Raw genomic sequence first — 24,651 nt, 5'->3', positions numbered from 1 at the left:
CCCACTCCCGCCCCGGTCCCCTCCCTTTCCCCTTCTCTTTCCAGAGGACAGCTGAAAGATTGTAGCTAAGGGCGGTCCCCGTGCCCTCTCCCCCTCTCCTCTTCTCAGGCTCAGCCTCTCCGCACCACAGCCCCGGTCTCGTCCCAGTCTCCCTCTCCCTCTTCCTCCCAATTCCAAGATGGAGACCGGGCGGGAGCGCGCAGGCGCGGTATGGACGCCGGGCCAAGGGGGCGGGGCCCCAAAGGAAACAGACCCGCCCCTCTCTCCTTAAGGATGCGGCCAGAGAGCTGGGCAGCAACCCAGCCAGAGTGCGCGCGCGCCCCGCCACGCGGACCCTGGGTGGGAGGAGGTGGGGAGCAGGGCTAGTCTTGGAGGAGGAGCCCAGCGCGCTGTCCGACAACTGGTGGTGGAAAGGGCTGCAGCGCATGCGCTCGCCCCGCCTTAGCGCGGAGCCCGAGCTTGTTGCTAGGGGAAGCTTTGAGGGGGCGCGGGTGGAAGGAAATAAGAAGCCGTGATCTGCGCCTGCGTGCAGGGTAGAGGTTGGGAGGGGTAAGGGGAGACTGCTGCTGGGCGCAGAAAAGGCGGGAAAACGGACTGTCCTGGTTAGTAACTATCCAGCCTGGTCGTGGGCTCCCAAGTTCGAGGAATCTTTGCTGAGAAAACTCGATCTGTCATATCCCTTCAGGAGACTGAGGCCCTTCACAGCAGCATGACCTGCACAAGGTCACAATGCATTTATGTCAAAGCATTTCCATGACCGTACCCAAGAGCTGCAGTAACCTTATGCCCTATACCAACCCAAACTAAAGAGTCAACAAGGAAAAATCCCCTAAACCTCCCGAGCCTCTCTACCTTAAAATTCCCACCTCAATCCAATCCCCAATAAACACCCTGGGAAACACTGGGCAAAAAAACCTTTTATTTCCCCCACATTCCAGCTCTCCACTTTTGTAATTATCTCTTCCAACTCAGAATCAAGGCCCAAGAAGTTGATTCACACCTGGAGAGAAACAAAATAAAAAAACAGGGCAGGTCAGAGGACCTTTGGAGGAAGCTCTGGTATGGCTGCAGAAATTGGGGAAGGAGCAGAGGAAGTGACAACTAGAGATAGGTACAGGCACTTATTCCAACTGAGATGGCCTCAGGATCCCAGGATCTGCCAGGAGCCAGAAAGCCTTCCTTTCCCAGTCTGCTCAGATCTAAGAAAGGCTGAGAGGGTTCCACCTTTTCCCATCCCAAGTAGGTGGCTGGAGCAGTCAGGCCTAGCCCTAAGCAATATAAGCAAAGTTGATCTTGAGGGTCCAGCTCCTCTGGTCAGCAACTTCCCTGGGTCTGAGCTGTTTCCTCTTCTCCCACAGTTATTTCCTAGGGCACGACAGCCAGCTGACGCTGAGAACAGTTTAAGAGCTGGGTGCACAATATATGACTCTCGAATTATATGAGACTCACCTGAAAGGGTGAGATTTTTTTATAGAACTTTTTTTTTTTTTAACCTTAATGAGCTGATGGACTAACTAGTTAGCCAATATGTCCTACCCCCACTTTGGAGGCTGTGTCCCTGCAAAGATCCTGCTAGCAGAATCAACTTTTTCTAATGCAATGATGGCTAATGTAAAAGATCAGGTGCATGTGAAGTGCTTGGGCACATAGTATGTGTCCAGTAAAAGGGCATCATCAATCCTTTTGAGCAGTTCAAGATGAATTTTACAAAATTTGCATCATAAAACTGGGTATCAGAATTTCAGGACAAAAGCAAGACAAACATGATTCATATCCAGGACACAAAATCAAATTTGAACCCCCTTAATTCACCGCTGTTGCCAAAAAGCTTGGATGTGAACTACAGCTATGGATGAATCTTAAAATCAGAATGTTAACCGAAAGAAGTCAGTTGCAAAAGAATATGTATGATTCCACATATATAAAGTACAAAAATAAGTAAAACCAAACCATATTGTTTAGGAAAAGCTGTCTCAGTTACAACTGCCACTCACACCCCATCCCCTATTCCCACAGGACTGAGTCAGAGAACCTTACCTGAGAACGAGACGGGAACTAGGCCAGTGCCCTCAGAACCGGGTTCTAGACCAGTGGGACTCCCGGCGTGGGTGGAAGCACACAGCAGTGAGACAGCAGAGAAGGCCACAGAAGAGAAGCAGGAAGGAGCCCAAAACCAGCAGCCTAGAGCCACACAGAGCCAGCTCCTCCTAGGGGTGGGGACAGGAAGGGGAGGAGGAATGATGGAGAGAAGGGACTGTGGAGAATCTTCCCTTGGGAAGATATCTTAGATACCCCCAGCCCAAGGGCTATAGAGAGAAGCCTCCATGGGGGAGAGGGCTCTCCACATCCAGGGAGCAACTAAAGGGAAAATTCTATTCTTATTTTCATGCAAGCTAACATTTGTCTCAATGGTCTACAAACCGCTTTCTTGCCCAAACATTTAAACTGAACCCCTATAATGACTCCAGGAGATAGGAAAGTTCACTATTGTCTACATTTTGAAATGTGCAAGCAGGGCCAGGTCTGGAAACCAAGGTCTCTGATTCCAAGCTCCCAAGTCAGGCTCCTCACCACGGTCTTTGCAAATGTGAGGGAACAGTATGAAGCAGCCTCCTAACTGGTCTCACTCCTCCACTTAGCCAGTCTTGTCCACCCAGCACCAGTGACTCCCATGGCCTGCAGTATCAAGTCACAGCATCTTAGCCAGGCCTCACGGTGCCTCATGACCTGGCCCCTGCATCTCTTTTGTCTCTTCCCCTATGTCATTCCTAAGCCCTCATCGTGGAGTGCTCCTGAAGCCTGAACACTTTTCAGTCCCTAGGCCTGTGCTCATGCTGGTCCCTTTGCCTGGAATGTATCTCCCCCCTCCTGAACCGCCTCTACTGCATTCCTGCCCATGTCTTCCTCATTCTTCAAGGATCATCCTGACAGAGCAGAATGAGCCTGGGACTTGGAAGTCAGAAGGCTGTAAGTTGCAATCCTGGCTCTGCCACTTAACCAGTTGTGTGGCCTGGGGTAATTCACTCCCTCTAAGTCTGTTTCCTCATCTGTAAAATGAGATAATAACAGCTACCTCATAACAGCCTTAAAAAGGCTATTTTAAGATCAAATGAGATAATGAAACTGAAAGCACTTAGTAAGGTATAAACTACTGTAAACAATTCCCTTTCTTAAATGCCACCTTCTTGGTGAAGCACTCTCCATAAATGTTCAAGTCAGAGTTAATTGGTCCTTACTCTGTTTGAATAACACTTTGCCTATGATAGCAATTAGCCCATTCTGCCTCTTATTACAGCTTCTGAATTCCTTTGAGGTGAAGATCATGTTTTATTGTATCTATAGACAATTGTTAATAGTAATAGCTGTCATTTATCCAATCTCTATTATGTACCAGGCGCTTTACATTCATTCTCATTTATCCTTATTTGTTGGTACTAGGAAAGAGTATCATGTTTTCTATTTTACAGCTGAGGAAGCTGAGGTTCAGAGAGGCCCACATGCTTGCTCAAGGTCACACAACCTCTGAGGCAGGATTATAAAGCCTGTGCTTTTCTACTAGGTAAAATTGCCTCCAGAAGCCATCAAGACACAGCATTTAGCATGGCAGTTTATGAAACCCCAACAATCTGAGGCTCTTACGGAGGTGAGCAACTTGGTGAGCACAAGACCTTCGTGGCTCCAGACACTGACACACTCCTCAGCCATCCTAGGGTTCAGGGTGGCGTTTCCTGCTCCCTCTTCCGAGCAGGACATGGGTGGCTGGCTGGAGGGCAGGATTCCTGGAGCAGCACTAAAATACAGGCAGGTTCCTGGGGTCCTTTCCGTGGTCACCCTGGCTGTAATGAGGACCAGCTCTCCTGCAGAAGATCCTATGAGAGGCACAGGGGAGGAGATGGAAGAAAATGCAGGGTGGGATGGGAGTCATCAGTCTTTAGACAGCTATTCATTTATGTAGGCTTCCTACTGTACCAGGTATTTTGGCATTGATTCTATTCAGTAAAGTCCTCTAATACCATCATTTGCATCACTGAGAAATGAAAATAGCTGTGTACCGATATAAATAAAAATTAATTTAAATTAGCTCACAATCAATAAAACAATCATACCAATACTCGGAAAGCTGCAGCAAAACTGGGGTAAATACACATTGCTGATGTCAATTTGTATAAACTAGTTCGTTCTTTTTAAGAAAGCAGTTTTCCACTACTACCCAAATCCATTAAAAGGTTCACATCCCATTTCAAATTAGTGGGAAAAGGATGGCCTACTCAGTCAATGGCCTTGGGACAATTTCCATTTGGGAAAAAAAAGTCAGACTCTTACCTCACACTATAAAGTCCAGATGTATTAAAGACCTATGCAAATAAACTAAAACAGAACAAAACAAAAACCTAAGCAAGTATTAAAAGAAAATACAGAATATTTTCTCATTTTAAAGTGGGAAAGAAAGGCCTTCCAAAAAAAGACACAAAACCTAAAAGACCGAGTAGAGGACAAGAGCAATAAATTTCATAAAAACTAAGAACAATGAAAGATAAGTTCTATCTTACCTTAAACTATACAATGAAAGATAAGTTAAAAAAAAAAAGTCACAGAATGGCTGAAAATACCTATAACATATTTAATTGGCAAAAGGGTTTACTATCCAGATGCATAAAGATCTCCTAAAAAAATTCAGAAGATAAAGACAAATAACTTAAAAGAAAAATAATTAAAGGATATGAATAGGAAATTCAGAGAAGACATGAAAATGGCCAATAAACCTATAAGAAGATGCTCAACCTCACTAGCAATCAGGAGAAAGTAAATTAAAACAATCAGGTAATTCCTTAGACCATTAAATTGGTAAAAATTAAAAAGACTGACAATAACAAGAGTTGTTGAAATGTGGAGAAATGGGCGCTCTCCACTGGTGACACTTCTAGAAGACAATTTGGCTGTTTCTGTTGCAATTTTAAATGAAGACAGAGAAGGACTGAGAGGATGCCCACCAAACTGTGGACTCTGCAGAGAAGGTAAGGAGGACTTTTACATTTGCTTTGTACACTTCTGTGTAGTCTGAATCCACAATAAAATGAATTTGTGTATTTAAAAAAAAAGGTCCATACTCTTTGACTCAGTAATACCACGTGCAGAAACTAATCCTAAGAAAAAGATTCAAAAGAAAAGTGCAAAGTATACCAAATGTTTATTGTGTTTTCATAAAAAATACCAAAAAATAGAAAATAATAAAAATGTTTATCAATAAAGAAAGCATTAACAAATGATGGCCTAACCAATTAACAGATCAATTTACATCCGTTAAAATAATAATGTTCTGGCCATTCAGTACTACAAAAAACATGATGTCATAAAGTGAAAAAAGAAATACAAACCAGTATATACATCATAATTGCAACTGAGAAACATATATGTAAAATTCTGTAAGAGAACTCCCCTTTCTTCTATGTTCCCCTGATCGAATCTGTCACCAAATCCTGTCCATCCCACACTTCTATCGACTCTCTCAAATCAGTCCCCTTCTTTCACACCACTGTCTTAGCTCAGATAAGTCACCTTTTTATCGCAACCACCTCCTAACTGGTCTTTGTACATCTGGACACATTCCTTCCAGGCAGTCAGCCAACAGAGTATGATCTTTTAAAAAGAATAATAACAAAATTCTGTTTTCCTGATCAAACTCTTTGAGCTAGCCAAATGTCCTGGATAAAGTCCAATTACCTTGGCTTGGCACAAGGGACTCTCCATGGGATTCTGCCTGCTTCTTCAGACCCATCTCCTGCCACTCATTCAACACTCCTTCCCCTGCACCAGTCAAACTGAACCCCTGGAAGTTCCTAAATGTGCCATCATAATCCCATATGCATGCCTTTGCATATGCTCTTCCCTCTGTCTGGAAGAGCACATTCCTAAACCTCCCTCAAGCCTCAGCTCAAGCCCCGTATCCTTGGAAAAGCCTGTCTTCACCATCCCTGCTTGATGGACTTATGAGTACTCTCACTGTACCTTGTGTTCTACTGCACACACTGAAAGGTATGTACTTCTGTTCACATCTGTATCCTTGCTAGATTGTGAGTGACTTGTGGTGAGGATCTACATCTTACAGATCTCTGTATTCCCCATGCTTGGTACATAGTAGGTGCTCAACAATTACTGATTAGATGATATAATCATATGTGATTACTTTTTACTTGGTCCAAAAATCTTTGATGTTATAACTTTGTTCCTAACCATGAAGAAGCAGAAACTGACAAGCTGATCCTAAAATTAATATAGAAGTTCAAGGGATCTGGAATGAGCAAAACAATCTTAAAAAAAAAAAAAAAAAAGAACAAAGCTGGAGAATTCATATTTTCTGATTTCAAAACTTACTACAAAGCTACAGTGATCAAAACAGTGTGGTACTAGCATAAGCATAGACATGGATCAGTGGAATAGAACTGAGAGTCCAGAAATAAACCCATATGTCTACAGTAGATTGCTTTTCAGTAAGAGTGCAAAGGCTATTCAATGAGGAAAGAATAGTCTTCTCAACAAAACGTGCTGGGATAAATGAATAGTACCTGCAAATGAATAAAGTTGGACTCCATCCCCACACCATACACAAAAAAATTAACTCAAAATGGATCACAGACCTAAATGTAAGAGCTAAAACTATAAAATCCTTAGAAGAAAATATAGAAAAACCTATATTTAGTGACTTTGGGTTAGGCAAAGTCTTCTTAGATATAATACTAAAATCACAAGCAACGACAACAAAAAAATAGATAAACTGGACTTCATCTAAATTAAAAACTTTTGTGCTTCAAAGCACACCATCAACAAAGTGAAAAGACAACCCAGAGAATGGGAGAGAAAATCTGCAAATCATACATCAGATAAGAGGCCTGGATCTAGAAAGCATAAAAAAAACTCCTACAACTCAATAATTAAAAGAAAAATTATTCGATTTTTAAAATGGGCAAAGACTCTGAATATACATTTCTCTGAAGAAGATATACAAATGACCAATAAGCACATGAAAAAATGTTCAATATCATTAGTCATCAAGAAAATGCAAATCAAATGATGCAACCGATAAAGGCTTAATTTCCAAAATATACAAACAGCTCATACAACTCAAACCAAAAAACAAACAACACAATCGAAAAACGGGCAGAAGATCTAAATAGACATTTCTCCAAAGAAGACATAAAGATGGCCAATATGCACATCAAAAGATGCTTATCATCGCTAATTATTAGAGAAATGCAAATCAAAACTACAGTGAGGTAACACCTCACACCGGTCAGAGTGGCCATGATTAAAACGTCTACAAATAACAAATGCTGGAGGAGGTGTGGAGAAAAGGGAACACTCCTACACTGTTGGTGGGAATGTAAATTGTTGCAGCTACTATGGAGAACAGTATGGAGGGTCCTTAAAAAACTAAAAATAGAGTTGCCATATGACCCAGCAATCCCACTCCTGGGCAGCATATATCCAGCCAAACTATAATTCAAAAAGATACATGCACCCCTATGTCCATAGCAGCACTATTCACAATAGCCAAGACATGGAAACAAACTAAACACTACTCAGCCATAAAAAAGAATGAAATAATGCCATTTTTCAGCAACATGGATGGACCTAGAGATTATCACACCAAGTGAAGTAAGTCAGAAAGAGAAAGACAAATACCATATGATATCACTTATATGTGGAATCTAAAATACGACACAAATGAACATATCTACGAAACAGAAACAGACTCACAGATATAAAGCACAGACTTGTGGTTTCCAAGGGGAAGTGGGGGTTGGGGAGGGAAGGATTGGGAGTTTGGGATTAGCAGATGCAAACTACAATATTATATATAGGATGGATAAACAACAAGGTCCTACTGTATAGCACAGGGCACTACATTCAATATTCTGTGATAAAGCATAATGGAAAAGAACATGAAAAAGAATATATATATGCATAACTGAATCACTTTGCTGTACAGCAGAAATTAACACAACATTGTAAATCAACTATATTTCAATAAAATTTTAAAAAAAGAAAATACAAATTAGAACCTTAGTTAGGTATCACTTCACACTGACTAGGACAGCTGTAGTCAAGAAAACAGGAAATAACCAGTGTCGGTGAGGATGTGAAGAAATTAGAACTCTCATACACTGCTGGTAGGAATATAAAACGGTACAGCCACTTTGAAAAACAGTCTGGCAGTTCCTCAAAAGATTAAACATAGGGACTTCCCTGGTGGCGCAGTGGTTAAGAATCTGCCTGCCAATGCAACACAGGTTCGATCCCTGGTCCGGGAAGATCCCACATGCCGCAGAGTAACTATGCCCATGTGCCACAACTACTGAGCCGCGCTCTAGAGCCCGTGAGCCACAACTACTGAGCCTGCGTGCCTAGAGCCCGTGCTCCTCAACAAGAGAAGCCACTGCAATGAGAAGCCCACGCACCACAATGAAGAGTAGCCCCTGCTCACTGCAACTAGAGAAAGCCCACGTGCAGCAACGAAGACCCAATGCAGCCAAAAATAAATAAATAAATAAATTCATTTAAAAAAAAAAAAAGATTAAACACAGAGTTACCATATGACCCAGAAATTCCACTCCTAGGTACATACCCAAAAGAAATGAAAACATATGATAATGCAATAACTTGTACATGAGTGTTCAGAGCAGCATCATTCATAATAGACAAGAAGTGGAAACAATCCAAATGTCAATCAACTGATGATCGGATAAATAAAATGTGGAATACATGTATAGTGAATGCTCTTCAGCAATAAAAAGAAATGAAGTACTAACATATGATACAACATGGATGAACCTTGAAAACATTATGCTAAGTGAAAGAAGCCGGTCACAAAAGACCACGTATTATATGAAATGTCTGGAATAGGCAAATCTGCAGGACAGAAAGTAGTTACTCGTTGCCTGGGGCTGGAAGGTTAGGAGAAAAAGGGAAGTGCATGCTAATGGGAACAGGATTTCTTTGTCAGGTAATGAAAATGGTCTAGAATTGACAGTGATGCCAGTTGCACACTTCTGTGAATATAAAAAAGCCATTCACTTGTACATTTTAAACAGGTGTACTTCATGGCATGTGAGTCTTACCTCAATAAAGCTATTATGTTTTTTACATAAAAAGAACAGGAGAAATTGTCCTGAGTCTATATAATCAGACACATTCCTTTTCTCTTGCTCTCTAATCACACACATGTACACTTGGCAATACAGAGACCTACTCTCACCTGGCAATATGCATATGTGTGCCTCCACACACATACACCTATTGACCCATAGGAGAATCTTAGAACGATAGTGTTGGAAAGGACCTCAGAAGTCTAAGAATTCCACCTTTCTCTCCTCCTTCTTCATCTCCACATTTTTTAGATAAGGAACATGAGGCCAAATCTCACACAGGAATTAATGGCACCCTCTGACTCACTCTCACTCATCATCTTCCCAGAAGACTCTAAGCAATTTGGGAATGGAGGATGTCTGATTTTTCTGTATCCTTCATAGCACACAGAGCTGTGCTAAGCACATAACAGGCACTAAAGACACTAGTTTAAATAAATAGAACATGTTTCTCTGATATCCCTGAGGAAAAAGAAAGTGCCTCTAACAGAAGCCCCAAGGGATGAACAGGGTTGAGAAAGAACTTTAGGTCAAATCTTGCCCATCTCATCACACCTCCAAGGATAGAATCAAAGAACCTCAAAGTTGGAAGGGGAGAGAGAAAACATTTATAGAGAACCTACACAGTGGGCATTGTGTTCACTGAAAGTATCTAGTCCTATTACAGCAGAAGTGACTAACGCCCAGAGATGTGCCCAAGGTCACCAGGATGGTGAGGTCACGGGCAGGGCCCACCTGTGAATGTTCTGATATCCAACCCCACAGTCCTCCTTGGTCTCACCTTTCAATCCCATACGACTACCCTGGACCTGGGTTTGGAATGTCTGGGTCTTGTTCCTGTCTCGATCATCTCCGAAGTTCAAGGTGGTCAGTAAGCCCACGACGTGAGACCCACGCCACTTCCCTTTGACTGTCCCATTCACGGGGCACAGGGTCAGCTGGCCAAAAGATCTCAAGAAGGAGACCCAGTCCTGTGTGCAAAAGGAAGGTGGGGAGAGGTGAGAGGAGATCAGCAGCAGGAGCTGGCCTGCAGGGGAAGGATGAGCAGGAGGGTGAGTACTCACCTGAGGGATGTCAGGGCTGCGCAGGCCAGTCTTGTGGGTGAGGAGGAAGCCACCAAGGCCCAGGCCAGAAAGGCCAAGAAGCAGCAAGATCAAAGTGGCACAGACCAGAGGTGGGTGGTGGGCCAGGCAGAGATGCAGGTTGTGCCCTGCCTGGCAGCTGCCCATGGGGAGCAGAGGGGTCTGGGCCTCCAGGGAGAGCCTGCTGGAGGACAGGAAGGGAGACCTGGACAAGAGCCTGCCAGTAAGAAGGCACTTACCCATTTTATTCAAAGGAAGTGAAAGCACCGAGAAGACAAGGGACTTGGCCAAGGCCACACAGCCAGTTAGTGGTAGAGCCAGGACAAGAACCCAAAGCTCTTGACTCCAAGTGTTCATCTCCATGCACCACTCAATAAATGTTTGCTGCATTTCATTTCTGAAGTAATCAAGGTGGAAGCAGAGCAGAGCACGCTGTACTGGAAAAAGGAACTCAAAAAGGAGAATTCTCAACGGGAGAAATTCAGGAAGCAGCTGTTCTGGGGCTAGGGTTTGGCTGAAGAACAGTTCCAGCTGACAGCCCAGACAAGGGAAGCGTCTGATGAAAAAGAACTCCACTTTGGAGCTAAACTCAATTTGAGTCCTCCTCTGCCATTCACTGGCTATGTGAGAAAAATGAGCGAACCTCTGCGAGCTTAAGAATCTGTGAAATGGGAGTTCTAAGAACATCAAGTAGTGAGGACTAAATAGAGCAGATAAAACAGTTTGCATAGTACTTGGCCTTGCAGGAACTGAACAAATGTCCATTTCCTTTCTATTCCTCTGGGTCATATTGATCTTCAAAACCAGATGAAGCAAGGCAAAAAGACTGTGGGGAAAACTGAGGCTCGGGCACTTTAACAAAGGAGTGGTAGGGCCAAGGTCTGAAACCCGTCTCCTGCTTCCAAGTGGAGTGCGCTTTCCCTGGCGAGAAGCAAGAGCCTGATGAAAAGGAACATCTGGAAGGCAAGATAAACATATGGGATGGGGGAGAAGGAGGGCTCCAGGGAAATGCAGGTGTCACAAACGCACAGCCCTGGCCCTGCCTCCCGTCCCGGAACATCTGTAAAGGGGGAAAAGGCAGGAAGGAGGAGGGTAGAGCCTGAAGATCAGAGGCTGTTGGTGCACCTAGGCCTCCCCTCCCCCGCAAAGCCCCTCCAGCAGAAACTCAACACCCATAGCCCTTCCCGCTGTAGCAGCGTCGAGTCCGCCCGCCGCTCGCTCTCACCACTCGCAGCCGGGCGGAGGCCGGCGCCCCCCGCGACGTCACGCGAGGAGTCGCGAAGGGGCGGGGTCCGTGCTCCCACCCACCCCACCCCCAGTCTGCGGGATTCGCATGCGCAGTGCCCACGCGGGCAGCCGCCTCGCCCCTCCTGGTCAGGGTGGGGGCGTACCAAGAGGACATCCAATGCAGGGGCAAAGAGGAAAAATAACACCGCGGGAGGTGAGTAAAAGGGAGAGAGGCAAGGGAGCTAACCCTAGAGACGTTGTGAAACTGTCAACTCTCCATCCGGAGAGACCATGGGGGCATTTCAAAGAGACTCTCGTCGCAGGCAATTTTCTTTTGCTCGTCTCCCACCCGCACCAATAGCACAGCCCAGCCGCGCCCTGGTTCCGGGTAAGGACTTGGGGTCCGCCCGGGGGCGGGGCTTCGGTCCTAGGACTCTGGCCTTCCGGGTTGGCGTTGGGGTTTGGGTTCCGTTCTTCTCTGCAGTCTAATAGTGTTTAACGTGTACACCTCACGCTTGGTCCCTGGCTTTTGGCGACTCCTTAATGCATAGCTGCCAGGATCCTACACAGATCTGCATAGATCCTACAGCTGCAAGGCTGCTCAATAGAGACCTCTCATTTCATTTCTGCCCGCATGTTAGAGATGAGAACACGAGGTCCATCTTAACCTGAAATAGCAGGACACGTGGAGCCAAGAACTTTGGGTTCAAATCCTCACTGTGTCCCTGCCCCTACATAAGACATAACCGTGCTCTTCTGGGGACTGAGTTTACTCCTCTGTTAAAGGGGATCATCTTATCTATCTCACTTGTTGGATAGGAAGATTAAGAGGTAAAGTGTGGGAAAACATGAACCCACTGAGCACACAATCAGCACTGGACAAATGCTGTTTGAAACATAATCTGAGTAGTCAATTCTACTGAGGCTTTCTTAAAGCAGAGACCATGTCTTTCTGTACGACCACCCAAAATCCTTTCATATATCGTCAAATGATATTCAACAAGGGTGCCAAGACCATTCAGTGGAGAAAAGCTTGTCTTTGCAACAAATAGTGTTAAGAAAACTGGATATCCACGTGCAAAAGAATGAAGTTATTAAACTCTTACTTTACACCCTATGCAAAAGTTAATTCAAAATGCATGGAAGGGGACTTCCCTGGCGGTCCAGTAGGTAAGATTCCTGGCTTCCACTGCTGGGGGCACCAGTTCCATCCCTGGTCGGGGAACTAAGATCCTGCATGCCGCATGGCCAAAAAAACAACCAAACAAAAAAAAACCCCCAAATTCATGGAAGAACTAAATGTAAGAGCTGAAACTATACAACTGTTAGAAAGAAACATAGGGGGAAAGCTTCATGATGTTGGATTTGGCAATGATTTCTTGAATATGACACCAAAAGCACAGACAGCAAAAGAAAAAAATAGATAAATTGGACTACATCAAAGTTTAAAACTTCTGTGCATCAAAAGACAACAGAGTGAAAAGGCAATCCATGGAATGGGAGGAAACATTTGCAAATTGTGAATCTGCTAAGGAGTTAATATCTAGAATATATAAAGAACTCCTACAACTCAACAACAACAGCAAAACCAACTTGATTAAAAAACGGGCAAAGGGGCTTCTTGGTGGTGCAGCTGTTAAGAATCCTCCTGCCAATGCAGGGGACACGGGTTTGAGCCCTGGTCGGGGAAGATCCCACATGCCGCGGAGCAACTAAGCCTGTGCACAACAATAGTTGAGCCTGTGCTCTAGAGCCCATGAGCCTCAACTACTGAAGCCCGCATGCCTAGAGCCCATGCTCTGCAACAAGAGAAGCCACCACAATGAGAAGCCCGCGCAGCACAACGAAGAGTAGCCCCCGCTCGCCGCAACTAGAGAAAGCCCGTGCGCAGCAACAAAGACCCAACTCAGCCAAAAATAAATTAATTAATTAATTAAAAAAAAAAAACGGGCAAAGGACTTGAACAGACATCTCTCCAAAGAAGATATACAAATGACAACACATAAGAAGATTCCCAACATTACTAATAATTAGGGAAATGCAAATCAAAACCACAATTAGATACCACTTCATAGCTATTAGGATGGCTACTATCAAAAAAAAAAAAAAAAGGAAAATAACAAATGTTGACAAGGGTGTGGAGAAAGTGGAACCCTTGTGCATTGTGGGTGGGAATGCAAAATGGTACACCTACTATGGAAAACAGACCAGTGTACCTTTGAAAATTTTTAAATAGAATTACCATATTATCAAGCAATTCCACTTTGGGGCATATACCCCCCAAAATTGAAAGTAAGGTCCCCAAGAGATATTTCTATACCATGTTCATAGCAGCATTATTCAAAAGACATAAAAGGTGGAAGCAACCCACATGTCCATCGACAGATGAATGGATAAAAATATATGATATATACATACAATGGAATATTATTCAGCCTTAAAAAAGGAAGGGCATTCTGACACATGCTACAACATGGATGAATCTTGAGGACATTATGCTAAGTGAAATAAGCCACTCACAAAAAGACAAATATTGCATGATTCCACTTATATGAGGTACAAAAAGTAGTCAGAGTCATAGAGACAGAAAATAGAGTGGTGGGGGGAGAGGGGAATAGGGAGTTATTGTTTGATGGGTCCAGAGTTTGAGTTTTGCAAGATGAAAAGCATTCTGGAGATGGATGGTGGGGACCACTGCACAACAAGGTGAATGTACTTAACACTACTGAACTATGCACTTAAAAATGATTAAGATGGTAAACTTTATGTGTATTTTGCCACAATTAAAAATAATGATTAAAAAACCTTGGACGGGGGGACTTCCCTGGTGGCGCAGTGGTTAAGAATCCGCCTGCCAATGCAGGGGACACAGGTTCGATCCCTGGTCTGGGAAGATCCCACATGCTGTGGAGCGACTAAGCCTGTGAGCCACAACTACTGAGCCCACGTGCTGCAACTACTGAAGCCCACACGCCTAGAGCCCGTGCTCCACAATGAGAGAAGCCACTGCAATGAGAAGCCCGCGCACTGCAACGAAGAGTGGCCCCCGCTCGCTGCAACCAGAGAGGGCCCGTGCACAGCAACAAAGACACAACACAGCCAAAAATAAATAAATAAATTTAAAAAAAAAACAACCTGGGGGGGATTTATGGCACAGTCTCCTAGGGTATAGTGGGTGTTTTATAAATGCCATTGATTGTTGCAATTCCAAGTGTAGGAAGTATTTTCTTCTCAAAGGAAAAATAAGTGTAGCTGTCAGAATTTTAGAATCTAGGAATTGGAAGGCACTTAATAACTGAACAAGTTCAACAATACCACCACCCTCCTTTATTTTCCAGATGCTAAAGTGATGTCTGGAGAAGTTAAGGGACTTGCCCCAAGTCTCCCAGCCAGTTAAGCCTCAGCCAGAACTAGAGCCCAAGTGTCCCAACACTGAATCCAGTCCTTTCCCACTAAATCCTCCTTCGTCAGCTCTGCCAAGAGATCTCTCCTGGAAACCTACAAAAGTCTCTGCCCATTCACTCTCAGTCATGTCCAGCCCAGTCTGGGCCAACTAGGTAAACTTCCCCAGTCTTGATCTAGTCTCCCCACCTGCACCTCAGCTCCTGGAGTACTATGTTCTCACAAGCCCCAGGTTTTTTCATAGTTTGAGCACATAGTATTCACTCAGTAAATATTTGTTGATTAATTTACTAAAAACAGCTTCATACAAGCCAGTTTCCCTGAGAACTCACCCATTTTCAGTCTCATTTTATGGTTGGGAGCATGTCTGCCCATGCTTGAATGTTTGTGAAGTTTAGGTTAAAAAGTAAAAGAAAGTTTATTTGGTCAACAGTTATTTTTTTAGTGCCTTCTATGGTCCAGGTACAAAATTAATATCCAAATAGCAAATATTTTGTTAATGCTTCTACTTAATGACAAGTCTAATTTGTAGGGTAAGATAAGACATGAAAGTGCCCAGTAGTGCTGGTATACAATAGGAAGTCAAGAAATGATTTCCCCCCATTATTCTTGTGCTACAATTAGGCGTATTTGGACAGCAGTTTCTATAAATGACAATAATTGATATTTACTTGCCAAACCAAACAAATCCTATGGACCAGTAGAGGCAGACTGGTTAGAGCAAGAAACTGCCTCGAGGTCTGAGAATCAGGGTAAATGGATGTGAACAAATGTCTTATATATTTAAAAAAAAAAAAAAGTTGGAGGAGAACCGGTGAAGACACAAAAATTGGTTGCGCACTATAATGCTCCAGTATTACACCAACATTCTGAGTTAATCCACTCAGCAGGCCCTCAAAGGATGTTATTGTGGAAACCTGGTCCTAGACATGTTTAATTTAACCAAGGTCACACAGATAGTAGGTGGCAGAAGTTGGCTTATGATTCAAGCTTGACTACAGCCTATCATGTGAGAATCAGAAAGCTGATAGATAAGGGAATCAACCAGTTCCTTGAAAGGAATCTCAGGAGGGATTCCTCAATCACTCCACAGTGATAAATTCCTCTCAGAGCTCTGGCCCAGATAAAGCTGCTCTCAGAGATCTGTTTGATTTTTTTCCTTCCAAATTATTGTCTTAAAATTTGGGGGGACTAAAGACCCTTTTGAGAATCCAATGAAAGCTTTTCATTTAGTCAGGCAGATAGTCATTCAATAAACATCTGTGAGCTGCCAGGCTCTATTCTGTGAGCTAGGAATACAATGGGGAACAAAGCATTCAGGATCCCTGGCCTCCTGGAACTATAATCTGCTTCTGGACCCTCTCCCTGGAAAAATGCACTTTCATCTAAACATTTGCATGCAGTTTAAATCAGTGGAACCTCAGTCCTCTTGGAGCTCATCCTTGGACAAGAGCCCCTAGATACTTAATAACGTTCCTTCTACCCTAGTTAAACCTCAGTTTTGTGTTTAGTTTCATATCAGAACTGCTTGATAACATTACTGCTTTCTCCCTTTATGACTTGGTTTCATCCATTCAATCAACCAATTCATTCATTCAATAAATATCTGAACACTCGCTAACTGCCAAGCACTTGGTTAGGTACTAAGGGAAGCCATATTTCCTACCAATGAAATGCCTTAGTGAAAGAGGCAGACACACAAAAAAATTATGATAAAATGTCTAATACCGTAATAGATAAATAATCACATAACATATAATAACAGTAGCTACCCACTACTGAATAACTTCTAAATGGGTCAAGCATTTAATGGCCTTTAAATGTTACCTCGTTCAACCATGCCAATAACAAAATATTATCCCTACTTTACAGATGAAAAAAACCAAGGCTTAGCAATGTTAGGAAACTTGCCAATGGTCTCCAGCTAGTCAATAGCTACATGTAATACACACACACACACACACACATAATAAAAATATTGGGGAAAAAAGGAAAACATGTCTATAAGCCTGGGATAAGAGATACTTTCTCAAGCAGGACACATATATACAGAAACCATACATGAAAAAATTGATAAACTTAACTGTTTAAAATTTAAAACTTCTATATGATAAAAAAAACATGTAACTGAGAAGTGGGAGAAAATAACTGCAATATATATTAATAGTCAAGAGATTAGTAGTAACTAATATGTTGTCCCCCTGAGGTAAAATTTATATAGTGTGAAATGCACAGATCTTAAGTGTAAAATTTCATAAATTTTAACAAATGTAATGCCTATGAAAACACCTCAATCAAGATATAAAACACTTGCATCACTCCCAGAACTTCCCTCATTCCCCTTCACTCCCTACCTTCTCTGTCCAAAGGCCATCACTATTCTGATTCTATCACCAAATCTTTAATTTTTTTCCTTAAAATGTCCAAATTCTCTTACTAGGTTGTAAGTTTCCTTAAAGGAGGACCTGTTTCTTTTTCTCCTTTAGGTTGTGTGTGTGTGTGTGTTAAAATATATATAAAATTTGCCATTTTAACCATTTTCAAGTGTACAATTCAGTGGAATCAGTTACATTCACAATGTTGTGCAACCATCACTACAATTTATTTCCAAAACTTTTTTATCACCCCAAACAGAAATTAGGTAACCATTAAGCAATAATATCCCCCCTGACCCAGACCCTAATAACCTCTTATTTACTTTCTATCTTTATGAATTGCCTATTCTAAGATATTTCATATAAGTGGAATCATAATATTTGTCTTTTTGTGTCTGGCTTATTTCACTTAGCATCATGTCTTCAAGGTTCATCCATTTATAGCATGTGTAAGAATTTCTTTCCTTTTTAAGGCTGAATAATATTCCATTGCAGATACATACTACATTTTCTTTATTCATTCATGTGTTGGTGGACACTTAGATTTTTTCCACATTTTGGCTATTGTGAATAATTCTGTTATGAACACTGGTGTACAAGTGTCTGTTTGAGCCCTTGTTTTCAAATCTTTATATGACTAGGAGTGGAATTGCTTGGTTATATGGTAATACTATGTTTAACTCTTTGAGAAACTGCCAAACTGTTTCCCACAGCAGCTGCACCATTTTACATTCCCACCAGCAATACACAAGGGTTCCAATTTCTCCACATTCTTACCAACACGTTATTTTCTTTTTGATAATAGCCACCCTAGTGCTTTGGAGGTGGTATCTCATTGTGGTTTTTATTTGCATTTCCCTAATGACTAATGGTATTGAACACTTTTCACGTGCTTATTTGTCATTTGTATATCTTATTTGGTAAAAAAAAAAAAAGATATTAAATTGTCTAGAAGGACACACAGGGCCAGTCATTAACTTTAGAGAGGTAGGTGGCAGTAGTAATTTTGCTTTGTATATCTTATTTGGTAAAAAAAAAAAAAGATATTAAATTGTCTAGAAGGACACACAGGGCCAGTCATTAACTTTAGAGAGGTAGGTGGCAGTAGTAATTTTGCTTTGTCCTAAAAAGGAATTTATTTGTTACTAATGTGATTTGAAAACAACTTCTTTTTCATCAATGGCTTCAGTTAGTGTATGATTAGTGTATGATTATGATATACACCAATGATTCAAAAAATCCCTATCTCTAAGCCATACATTGAAGTTTAATGTCCATATTTTCATATTTTTACTATAAAGCTCCATTCATTCAACATACATTTGTTGGGTACCCACTGTGTGCCATGGACTGTTCTAAGTGCTGGGGATCCAGTAGTGAATGTAACAAACAGATCTCTAGCCTGAGGAATTTATATCTTTGTTTACACTTGGTGTCATCTAGGCACCTCACTTAGCATGTTCAAAACTGAACTCAGGGAGTGACATCAGTGAAAAGGACAGAGTAGGTACCTCTAGTAGCCTAAACCTCCCCAGAATTACTGAAAAAACCTGAGAAAAACTGTCAGAATGAATATATCAGAACTCTGGGAGATAGTCAAAGGTTTATAACAACTAAGTGAATGCTTAATCAAGAGAAAGGTCACAGAAACAGGGTAGGAGAGCTTTGTGGTGTTTTAGTGTTAGCTTTGCTCCATTTCCCTCCTGGCACAGTGGCAGTCTTAAAAACAGAAGCCTGTGTTCCTGGTGTGGATATCTGGCCCCAGAGACAACCGAGTGAATCTTGTTCCCAGGAATTATGTTTGTTTGTTCTGACCTACCCATGGGTTCCCTGAAGGACTGATGTACCTGTTTTGCCTAACTCAGAACACTCTCAGGGCAGAGACATACCTTCATGGAGAATACTCCTAGAAAACATTAAAAGCCGAATCAACAAGCCAATGCCATCCAAGACAAAAGATAACAGGTGAGACAAACAAGAGACATACAAAACTCCAGAGAGGAAAAAAAAATGGGAAATGAGGATCTTTGGTAAATAGGGCTTTGAAAAGCTCCCACATCCAGGACAGGATGCATGCTCAGAAAATACTTGAGAAGACCATAGCTTTCACCTCTGGCTGGTCTTTAGGTTCAGCACAGCAGGAAGTGAAGGCTAAGGCAGAGCTGTAAATGGCCTGGCTAAGTGTTGAAGGAGTGCACCAACACAGAGACAATCTGCAAAGACCTGGAAAGTATTTTTTCTTTTCCTCTCCTCTCTTCCCCACCCCTTTCTTCTCCTTTTCTCTCTCTTTTCTCCACAACATAATTTCAAAATGTTCAGTTTTCAGCAAAAAATTACAAAGCATGCAAAGAAACAATAAAATACAGCCCGTTCACAGGAAAAAGAAAGTAATAGAAACTGTCCCTGGGAAGCACAGATTCTGGACTTACTAGACAAAGACTTTAAATCAACTGTCTATAATGTGCTCAACAAGCTAAAGACATGGACAAAGAACTAAAGGAAACCAGGAGAACAATGTCTCAACAAATAGAGAATATCAATAAAGAGGTAGAAATTATTTAAAAAGAACTAAATAGAAACTTAGGAACTGAAAAGTACAATAATGTTTTTAAAAAGTACAATGATGTTTTAAAATGTACACAGAATTTGTTTTAGTTGGGTATGATAAGACAACAGACACAGAAATTAATGTCATGAAAGGAGAAGTTTTTATACTCAGAGATACCTAGAAGCAAAAGGCAAAGCACACCACACAGGGCAACATGGGGGAGCACCAGGGTCAGTCAGGAGGCAGTGGAAGTGGGAAAAAAATGTGGGGCAAGAGCCCCACATTTTGTGGAAACATGAGAAGGAATGGATGAAGCAGGGTAAGCATACTCTGGATTGGTTAGTTTGAATAACTTCACTGGGTTCTTGGGTGTTGGAGCTGTCCCTGTCCTCTGGTATCTGGCCCTGGGGTGATTAGGACAGAGGGGTAGTGGCCTAGAGTGTAAGAGGTTTGATAAAGGAGGTGGTTGGGGGTATAGGCTTTGGTTTGGTTGATTTGCATATGAAAGACACACTTGCAGATGAGTCCTTTACTCTCTCTAGGAACTGGCTAGCCCTGGGAGGTGCAGTATCTTCCAGGTCAGCAAGACCCCAAATGTCAAAGCGTCAGGAAATACTAAAATGAAAAATTCATTAGAGCAGTTCAACAGAAGATGTGAGCAGACAGAAGAAAGAATCAGTGAACTTGAAGATAGGTCAAATGAAATTATCCAATCTGAGGAGCATAAAGAAAAAAGAATGAATGAAAATAAAGAAAGCCTGAGAAACTTGTGGGACACCATCAATAATACCAATATGAAAGTAATGGGAATCCTACATGGAGACGAGAGAGAAAAAAGGGCAGAAAGAATATCTGAAGAAAGAGTAGTTGAAAATTTCCCAAATTTTATTCTTATATATATGCACCCAAGAAGCTTCATGAACTCCAAGTAGGATAAACTCATAGATCCACACAGACACGTTATAATCAAGCTGTCCAAGGCCAAAGGTAAAGAGAAAATACAGAAAGCAACAAAAGAGAAGCAACTTGTAATGTACAAGGGATCTTCAATAGATAAATAGCCAATTTCTCATCAGAAAACATGGTAGTCAGAAATCAGTGGGATGACATACTTAAAATGCAGAAAGAAAAAAACTGTCAACTAAGAATTCTATATCTTGCAAAACTGTCCTTCAAGAATAAAGGAGGGGGCTTCCCTGGTGGCGCAGTGGTTAAGAGTCCGCCTGCTAATGCAGGGGACTCGGGTTCGAGTCCTGCGCCGGGAAGATCCCACATGCCACAGAGCAACTAAGCCCGAGCACCACAACTACTGAGCTTGTGCTCCAGAGCCCGCGAGCCACAACTACCGAAGCTCGCGTGCCTAGAGCCCGTGCTCCACAAGAGACGCCACAGCAATGAGAAGCCCACAAACAGCAACGAAGAGTGGCCCCCGCTCAAGGCAACTAGAGAAATCCCGCTGACAGCAACGAGGACTCAACGCAGACAAAAATAAATAAAATTAAAAAAAAAAAAAAAAAGAATAAAGGAGGGACTTCCCTGGTGGTCCAGTGGGTAAGAATCTGCACTCCCAATGCAGGGGGCCCAGGTCTGATCCCTGGTAGGGGAACTAGATCCCACATGCATGCTGCAACTACGAGTCTGCATGCCACAACTAAGACCCAGCGTAGCCTAAAAAAAAAAAAAAAAAAAAAGAATAAAGGAGAAATTAAGAGTCCCACATAACCAAAAGTTCACTACTAACAGACTTGCCCTACAAATGCTAAAGGGAGTCCTTCAGGCTGAAATGAAAGGACACTAAACAGTTACTTGAAGCTATACAAAGAAGTAAAGAATACTGGTAAAGGTAACTACATAGGTAAATATAAAAGTCAGTATAATTGGCTTTGTAACTCCTCATTTTTTCCTATATGACTTATAAGACAAATGCATAAAATGATAATTATAAATCTGTTAACTGACACACAATGTATAAAGATATAATCTGTGATAATAACAATATAAAGGGAGAGGGACAGAGCTGTATAGGAGCAGAATTTTTGTATGGTATGAAGCTAAGCTGTATTAATTCAAACTAGGTTGTTATAAGTTTAAGATGCTCATTGTAATTCTGAGGGTAACCACTAAGAAAATAATTATAAAATATACAGAAAAGGAAATGAAAAGGGAATGAAAATGGTACATTACTAAAAAAAAAAATCAAATAAACATAAAAGAAGGTAGTAATGGAGGAACTGAAGAACAAAAAAGATATACAGAAAACAAATAACAAAATGGCAGAAGTAAGTTCTTCCTTATCAGTAATTACTTTAAATGTAAAAGGATTAAACTCTCCAGTCAAAAGGCAGAGATTGGCAGAATGGATTTAAAAAAAGAAAAAATCTATATGCTATTTACAGGAGACTCATTTTAGATTCAAAGACACAAACAAGTTGAAAGTAAAAGGATAGAAAAAGATATTCCATACAAATAGTAACCAAAAGAGAGCCAGGGATGGCTATGCTAACATCAGACAAAATAAACTTTAAGTCAAAAATTGTTTCAAGACACAAAGAAGAACATTATATATTGATGAAAGGGTCAATGAATCAAGAAGATATAACAGTTATAAACTTTATACACACCTATCAACAGAACCCCAAAATATATGAGGGCATGGGACTTCCCTGGCAGTCCACTGGTAAGACTTCACGCTTCCAATGCAGGGGGCACGGGTTTGATCTCTGGTCGGGGAACTAAGATCCCATATGCCACAGGGCACAGCCAAAACAAAAACAAAAACAAAATACATGAGGGCAGCTGTATGGCCTGGAGCTCCTGCCATAGCAGCAACGTACACTCCAACGTACGTCTGTTTCTTGTTCAAGTCCTTGTGTGGCAAAAGTTCTAGAGATGGATTGTGGTGATAGCTGCACAATGTGAATGTATGTAATGCCACTGAACTGTATACTTAAAGATGGTTGAAATGGTAAATTTTATATTCTGTGTATCTTACCACAATAAAAAACTGGAGGAAAAAAATGAAACACCGACACATGCTACAACATGGATGAACCCTGAAAACATTATGCTAAGTGAAAGAGGCCAGACACAAAAGTGCACTTATTGTATTATTTCATTTATATGAAATACCCAGAAATGGCAAATCCATAGAGACAGAAAGCAGATTAGTAGTTGCCAGGGGATGGGCAGAAAGGAGACTAGGAAATAACTGCTTCATGGGTTTAGGGTTTCCTTTGGGGTGATGAAAATATGTTGGAACTAGATAGCTGTGATAATTGCACAACACTGTGAATGTACTTAATGCCACTGAATTGTACTCTTTAAAATGGTAAATTGTACATTATGTGTATTTTGCCACTATTTAAAAACCTGAGCTTATTACTTTTCCTTAATATATACTCCTTTTACTGCATCTTCATCTCAGGTAACAGGAGAACCATCAACCCAGTCTCCCAGGTAAGAAACCTCTGAGTCAGCCTTGACTCCACCCTCTCCCTTTACCCCACCCATTCCATCCACCATCAGAATTGTCTCTGGTACCCTTCTCCTCCTCTCCATGCCTACTGCCTTTGATTGTTTCAGGCTCTCATCTCTCATCAGGACTACTGCAGCTATCTCCTAACCCTTCTCACTGCCTCCAGTTTCTCCACCCTTCAATACATCACACACATTGCCTACTCAATTAGCTTTCTAAAAGAGCAATCTCAAGATTCTGCTGCCCTCCTAAAGACCTCTGCTGACTCCAGGAGAAAGTTCCACCTCCTGGGACATCCTTCACAACCTAGCCTCAATCACCCAGCATCATCTTTCCATTTTTCACTCCAGCCACATAAACATCTTGTGATTCTAGCTATTCCACACCACCATAGTTTAGGCTAGCACTGTACTCTTCATGGAACACACTTACTTACTTCTACCTTGTACACACTTTCTCTTTCTTCAAACCAACCTCAAAGGTCACAGCCACTGTGATGTTTTTCCTCCACCCTCAGAATTGAGCCTCCACCCCCATCATGCTTCTACAACACTCCTTTCATTACAGTACACGGCACCCTGCATTTTAACTTTCTTGTAGAAAATCTATCTCCTTTGGGTTGTGAATTCCTGAAAGGCAAAGACTGCGTCACATCCTCCTCATCTCTATAACCTCAACACTCAATACAGTACCTGGCACATGGTAGTCTCAAAATGTTGGTGAGTTCTCTCTCCCATTCCCCCCAGCAACTGTTCTAAATCTCTCCCACTCTCCTCAAATCCTTTTTCCAACCTCTGAAACGTCCATCTGAACTGTCAGCAGATGACCTTACCAGAAAGAGGCCATCACTTGTGAAATCCTTTATCATCTACACTTGTCACATACCCCCTCACCCTACATAGCCTGCATACCTGTCCAAACTTTCCTCCTTGTCTCTGTTCACAGAGGAAGATGTGTCCCTCCTCTAACCCAAAGCCAACCCCTCCACTGTGCTCCAGATCCCCTCTCATCTCTCATTGCTTCCTCAGTCATCCTTCTCGGGCTTTCCTGGTGGTGCAGTGGTTAAGAATCTGCCTGGCAATGCAGGGGACATGGGTTCGAGCCCTGGTCCAGGGAGATCCCACATATTGTGGAGCAGCTAAGTCCGTGCACCACAACTACTAAGCCTGCGCTCTAGAGCCCGCGTGCCGCAACTACTGAGCCTGCATGCTGCAACTACTGAAGCCCGTGCGCAACAAGAGAAGAGCCCATGCTCCACAACAAGAGAAGCCACCGCAATGAGAAGACTGCACACCACAACAAAGAGTAGCCCCTGCTCGCCGCAACTAGAGAAAACCTGCACGCAGCAACGAAGACCCAACACAGCCAAAAAAATAAAATAAAAAGAAATAAATTTTTT

At 42.1% G+C, this 24,651-nt stretch overlaps 1 protein-coding gene and 1 long non-coding RNA gene across 6 annotated transcripts; one reads left to right on the top strand and one right to left on the bottom strand.

Moving 5' to 3' along the window:
- Positions 1 to 437: 437 nt before the first annotated feature.
- On the bottom strand, positions 438 to 11,584 carry TMEM219 (transmembrane protein 219). 5 transcript variants are annotated; one of them, XR_009005324.1, is made up of 6 exons: positions 10,208 to 11,443; positions 9,925 to 10,114; positions 3,640 to 3,869; positions 2,038 to 2,207; positions 916 to 1,000; positions 439 to 714 (listed from the first exon to the last, which is right to left on the bottom strand). XR_009005324.1 is itself a non-coding variant. In XM_057528508.1 (6 exons), exons 2-5 carry the CDS (start codon positions 10,370 to 10,372, stop codon positions 2,070 to 2,072), a joined length of 723 nt encoding a protein of 240 aa, XP_057384491.1. In that variant the 5' UTR covers positions 10,373 to 10,409; positions 11,451 to 11,584; the 3' UTR covers positions 900 to 1,000; positions 2,038 to 2,069. The 5 variants fall into 5 exon arrangements, 4 of the variants coding, with proteins under 4 accessions (XP_057384490.1, XP_057384491.1, XP_057384492.1 ...); XM_057528508.1 differs by lacking the exon at positions 439 to 714 and adding an exon at positions 11,451 to 11,584 and having other exon boundaries at positions 900 to 1,000; positions 10,208 to 10,409; XM_057528509.1 differs by lacking the exon at positions 439 to 714 and adding an exon at positions 11,451 to 11,577 and having other exon boundaries at positions 900 to 1,000; positions 10,208 to 10,406.
- LOC103008771 (uncharacterized) lies at positions 11,575 to 24,651 on the top strand. Its single transcript, XR_009005325.1, has 3 exons — positions 11,575 to 11,666; positions 23,202 to 23,233; positions 24,281 to 24,651. It is a non-coding gene; the product is annotated as an uncharacterized LOC103008771 (long non-coding RNA).

Source organism: Balaenoptera acutorostrata, chromosome 15 (genome assembly GCF_949987535.1).
Source record: "Balaenoptera acutorostrata chromosome 15, mBalAcu1.1, whole genome shotgun sequence".
Taxonomy (NCBI): domain Eukaryota; kingdom Metazoa; phylum Chordata; class Mammalia; order Artiodactyla; family Balaenopteridae; genus Balaenoptera; species Balaenoptera acutorostrata.
The sequence above is the reverse complement of the archived record's forward strand: the minus strand, read 5'-3'. Positions and strand labels throughout refer to the sequence as shown.

Excerpts from the sequence above, each read along its gene's own strand:
- TMEM219 (XM_057528507.1), bottom strand. The coding sequence starts at position 11,014 with ATGACCCAGAGGAATAGAAAGGAAATGGACATTTGTTCAGTTCCTGCA. Across the intron at positions 10,115-10,207 it reads GCAGCCCTGACATCCCTCAG|GACTGGGTCTCCTTCTTGAG; the intron begins GTGAGTACTCAC and ends TTTTGCACACAG. Across the intron at positions 2,208-3,639 it reads TCACCAAGTTGCTCACCTCC|GAGGAGCTGGCTCTGTGTGG; the intron begins GTAAGAGCCTCA and ends CCCCACCCCTAG.